This window comes from Aegilops tauschii, chromosome 7 (genome assembly GCF_002575655.3).
Source record: "Aegilops tauschii subsp. strangulata cultivar AL8/78 chromosome 7, Aet v6.0, whole genome shotgun sequence".
In the NCBI taxonomy this organism is placed as follows: domain Eukaryota; kingdom Viridiplantae; phylum Streptophyta; class Magnoliopsida; order Poales; family Poaceae; genus Aegilops; species Aegilops tauschii.
Genome location: NC_053041.3, coordinates 89,111,820 through 89,116,459, shown reverse-complemented (window position 1 = coordinate 89,116,459; position 4,640 = coordinate 89,111,820). Strand labels below are relative to the sequence as shown.

Here is a 4,640-nt window from a genome sequence, read left to right as displayed (position 1 = left end):
TTGCAAATTATTTTTTTGCAACAAAACCTTTTTTGCGAAATAATTCTGCAGCATGACCGGGTTTGCAGAAAATTACCGCAACACGACCTTTGTTGCAATGATAAAAGGTGACGCTTGAGCCCTCGCCTAGCCAGATCCGACGTTTCGCGAGGCGGGGGATCTTTTGAAAAGATCCGCCGGCCGACGTGTAGCAGTGACCATAAATGAATTAGAGTATGAACCTGGGATTTACATGCTAGTAGAACATCACTCCCTTAACATAATATTTTCTTTTAAGATTTTTCCGAAACTTCATAACAGAGTTTTCATGTGGTTTTCATCGATTCGATCGGCAATGACAGCAAAGCAGGTAGTAGGCACTAGCGATGACACTCGCAGGAAGCCACTAGCGAGCGACAGAAAGGAGCAAGAGCTCGCACCCCATGGCAGTTCTGCTGGATCTGATGGTGCTTCGCTCCTCACCGCTGCCTCGCTTCGCTGGTGCCCGCGGGCGTGCGCCGCGCCGGTGGAGCGATGCCGCCGGCTGCTCCGTGGCTCCACGCCGTCATGCTGGGGAAGCATGGAGGAGAGGCTCGCCGGGGAAGGGAAGGGCCGGCTGCCGACCGCCACAGTTCCGTGGCTCCGCGGCATCGTGCTGGGGAAGCGTGGGGGGACAAGCTCGCCGGGGAAGAGGGAGCGGCGCTGCCGACCGGGCCGCCGCCGCCGCGCGTGGGCCTGTGCAGGAGGAACAGAGTGAAGACCGCGCCCTGGAGTGCGGGCCGGGCCGAGAAAACGGCCCTCAGGCCCACTTCGCGCCCAAAGCCCGGTACGGCGACGGTGTCAGGTAATTTCGCCTTCAAATACCCGCGCCTTGGCGCCCGAGCGTAACCGCCTGAACCAACAGCTTCCTCCCCGTCGCCGGAGCTCCAAGAAACCAAGACCCCGCTCTCCACCGCGCAGCGCCCACCTCCTCTGCTCTCCGGCCGCCCGGCGCCGCCGGCGACCGATGGACCGGTTCTACGACGAGCAGTACGTGCGGCTGCGGAACCGCGAGCTCGACAAGTACTACCTCCACGCCGACGCCGACGGGGTGGGCGTCTCCATCAGCCAGCGCCGCAACTCGCTGAACGTGGCGTGGAGGGTGCACATCTACCAAGGCTCCTGCGGCCCGTACCTGCTCCTCCACAGCGCCGCCTACGGCCGCTACCTCGCCGCCACGGCCACGCCGGCGCCGGCCTTGTACCACGGCTTCCGCGCCGAGCTGCGCGACTACGACCATCCGGAGGTGCCGGAGATCATGTGGCTGGACGTCAGGGCGGGGCTGGGGCGTGGCGTGCTCCTCCTAAACGCCGGCGACCGCTACCTCCGCGCCAACGGCAAGTATCTCCGCTGGAACACCGGCGTCACCGTCGAGAGCAGAGATATTGAGAACGAGAAGGTCAGCTCCATGATGCGCTGGATCGTTGAGCCCATCGACCTCACAGAGCGCGCGCCTCGCATTCCAGACCCGATTCGGGTGAGTTCGCCATGACCCGCTTCTTGATAACTCGCGAATTGCTTCCGTCTGAGCCTACTATCGATTGAGCGAATCGGGTTCTTGGGCGTCGTTAATTTGCATCGCAGCTCTACTGCAGGGATTGCGACTTGTGTTGATTTCATTTTCCGAGCACAATTTCTGGTTCTGCTGTTGACAAATTTGCGCTTCTTGACTTCTTGCGCCGTCGAAATTCCTGATCGCGCTTGTGTTTTCGATCAGAAAATTTGATCTCCTGAATATAACTATGGTTCTTGGTGACTCAACTGCAGGCCCGCCTCCCTGAAGACCTCTCCGTCGTCGTGTTCGGGCGCCAGCCAGGGGCGATGCGGGAGATTCGGTTCGTGCAAGCGAGCGACGAGGGGCTCTACAACGAGGCCGGGGAAGGCTGGGCCGCGTTCCATATCAGGGGGAGGTCCTTGTACAACTTGAGGGACCGGCTGGCCAGAGAGGTCGACCAGCAGCCCGACGGCATCGCCATGTGCGTCCGAGCGGGCCGCTATGGGAGGCTGACCCCACTCGTCGTCGACCTGCCCCGCCGTGGCTGGGGCGACATCTTCCAGATTGTCGTCTTCATCTCCGGGACCGCTGGTGAGAGCCTCTCTCCATGTCACAACTTCCTAATGATCTCCTAATGAGGGTGAACCGGTAGACTTGATTGAATCTGTTTTGCTCAATGTACAAGTTTTGGTGTAGGTACTGTTTGCTGCATGGCCATGATAATTTTGGTTTTATTTTGGTGGGCTGTTAATCTGCTTGTGTTTGAAAAATAGTTTACTCAGACTGTTTATGGTAAAACAGTTAACTGAAATTGTTAATCTGAGAAAAAAGTTAACTGAAACTGTTAGGAGTTGGGAATTGTCTGCAACCGGTGTTGTCCTGTCGACTTTTTGGTTAATGGAAGGTAACATTTTACACTTAACCTCGATATGGACTGGAAAGTGTTGGTTTCATACTACAGTCCTTGATTCAGATAATTCAGTTTTCTATTTGGTGCTATTTGCCATCAGTACATTTTGTGTGTTCAAAGCTAGTAAAATATGGAACTTAAATAGACGAATGAGGTGATTAATCTTATTCAGCCTTAACAGAGAAGATTGTGATATCCGTTTAATTTAGACTATTTTACTTGTGTTGAATAATCTGAACAAAATTCAGGTTCTTACAGTACTAAATTAAATCTAGTTTCTGCACATGAGCTATATTATTTTCAGCTTTTGTGCATGAGCTGTATTACTAGTCTTGTTAAAAAAATTGAGAACTCCGAGGTTTAGATTGTTGATCTGCTTCCTGCTAATCTTCTTTTACTAGAAATGCACTGGTGGTCTTCAATATGTTTTGCACAGTGCACAGATGGTTGTGTAGATCTGTTTACTGCATGAACATGGTATCTGAAGTCTGTCTTTAGCGGAATGCTAATCTGATCGTGCTTGGAAAAAGGATATAATGATAGGTTTTGTTAGGACTTGGGACTTGTCTGAAACTGTCGTAATCCTGTAGAAAAGTGAAAGTAGTTTAATGGGAATAGTAGGTGTCGATGCCGTGTGGATCTATCAATCTGTCTATGCATAGTAAAAAATGGATGAACTCTGAAGCTAGTAGGAACTACTTGTTCCACATTTCTTTTCTTGATTCAGATAATTGAGTTCGCCCATTTCGTAGCATTTAGTCGCCAGTAGGAATTATGGAAACTAAAAAGTCAAATCAAGTTCAGTCATCTCATTTCATCTTTCAGAGAAGATACTAAATTTCTAACATGTGAACAAAATTCAGGTTGTATCCTACAATAGATGGTACATAAAAGCTTAGTTCCTTGCACATTATATTGTTTCATGTTTTGTCTTCTTGATCTTATCAATATATTGTTAATTGTTTATTGATCTGCTGCCTAACTGCCTTGTCATTTCTGCCAATTCAGCCTATGCTGCGCTGCGATACCCGAATGTCGGCGGAGCGTAGAGAAGGATCAGAGCCAGAGTCCTGACAGTTCACCTCTTCAGAAGTTTCGCCGCCTCGGACACAACAATGGCATAACTGAAAGCCTGCTTTAGCATATAGATAGATATAGGTTGAGAAAACCCGTCAGCTCTTGTGTTTCTTCTGCTAGCTAAACTCTGATGCTGGTTGTAGTAGTCGTTGCAGTGTCACACTTCTGACATTCATTTCTGTTATGTGGTTGCTACTGCTTCCTGGATGAAGCATTTCACTGTGGGGTTCTTGCAGTGAATCGATGATCCTGCAGTCCTTTTGGATGATGGATGCACTTTGCATAAATGGAAAATGCAGTGGTTGTTGCCAGTAATGATTTGATGATCCTGTTTTCTGTTAGGCTATGCATGTAGTAGTTCTTCCAGTGAGCTGATGATCTTGTTTCTCAGTTGCAACGTTTTGATCTTGTTTTTCACTGTAGGGGTTCTTGCAATGAGTCAATGATCCTGCAACATTTTTAGATGGTGCATTTGCATAAATGGAAACTGCAGTGGTTCTTGCAATGAGTTGATCTTGTATTTCTTTTAGGCTATGCATTTGTCATAAATGAAAAATGTAGTGGTTCTTGCTGTGAGCTGGTGATTGTGTTGTGTTGTTTTGAGTGATGGCCAAGGATCAGGAAAGGAACAAAGTTTCAGGTTTCTGCACATTACATTGTTTTCAGGTAAGCTCCCTCCTTTTCTTTTGTTATCTTGTTTTAGCAAAATGAGATTGTTCATCCGCTGGAAGGGTTGCAGCACCTGTGACATGGTGCCCAACTGGTAACTACCTCAGTGTTCCTGCTTAATACATCCAATGGGGGTGCCAGCTGCATGCATTTCTCTTAGATGAAGCACCTGATAACACTAGTTTGGTGGTTCTTGCTTGTGAGTTGAGCACTTGAGTTTATCTGTTTCTAACTTCCAAGTTTCAGTCCAATGAAGGGTGTCCCCCTTTCCAATCTTGTTTTTGTTTTGTTTTGTTTTGGTTATGTTCAACGGCAGCTCCGTTTGTTTTCAGCAGTTTACTCTTTCCCATAAGATCAATCATACTTGGGAGAGATTTCATGAAAAAATCACCCACTCAAGCATAAGAATCTGTCTGTGAGGCACACTTTGGCCCTGCCTGATGAGTCTGTAACTGAAGCTGCAGTGGCTAT

General features: G+C 48.9%; 1 protein-coding gene across 2 annotated transcripts; it reads left to right on the top strand.

Annotated features, from left to right (window-relative positions):
* The first annotated feature begins 239 nt into the window (after positions 1 to 239).
* On the top strand, positions 240 to 3,814 carry LOC109757183 (uncharacterized). Of its 2 annotated transcripts, XM_020316018.4 has the most exons (4): positions 240 to 823; positions 884 to 1,495; positions 1,786 to 2,104; positions 3,432 to 3,814. In XM_020316018.4, exons 2-4 carry the CDS (start codon positions 986 to 988, stop codon positions 3,470 to 3,472), a joined length of 870 nt encoding a protein of 289 aa, XP_020171607.1. In that variant the 5' UTR covers positions 240 to 823; positions 884 to 985; the 3' UTR covers positions 3,473 to 3,814. The 2 variants fall into 2 exon arrangements, with proteins under 2 accessions (XP_020171607.1, XP_040250299.1); XM_040394365.3 differs by having other exon boundaries at positions 240 to 1,495.
* The last annotated feature ends 826 nt before the right edge of the window (positions 3,815 to 4,640 follow it).

What these genes read in the sequence shown, in the direction of transcription:
- LOC109757183 (XM_020316018.4), top strand. Translation starts at nt 986, where the DNA reads ATGGACCGGTTCTACGACGAGCAGTACGTGCGGCTGCGGAACCGCGAG. An exon ending in GCATTCCAGACCCGATTCGG is followed by an intron (nt 1,496 to 1,785) that starts GTGAGTTCGCCA and finishes ACTCAACTGCAG; the next exon opens with GCCCGCCTCCCTGAAGACCT. An exon ending in CTTCATCTCCGGGACCGCTG is followed by an intron (nt 2,105 to 3,431) that starts GTGAGAGCCTCT and finishes CTGCCAATTCAG; the next exon opens with CCTATGCTGCGCTGCGATAC.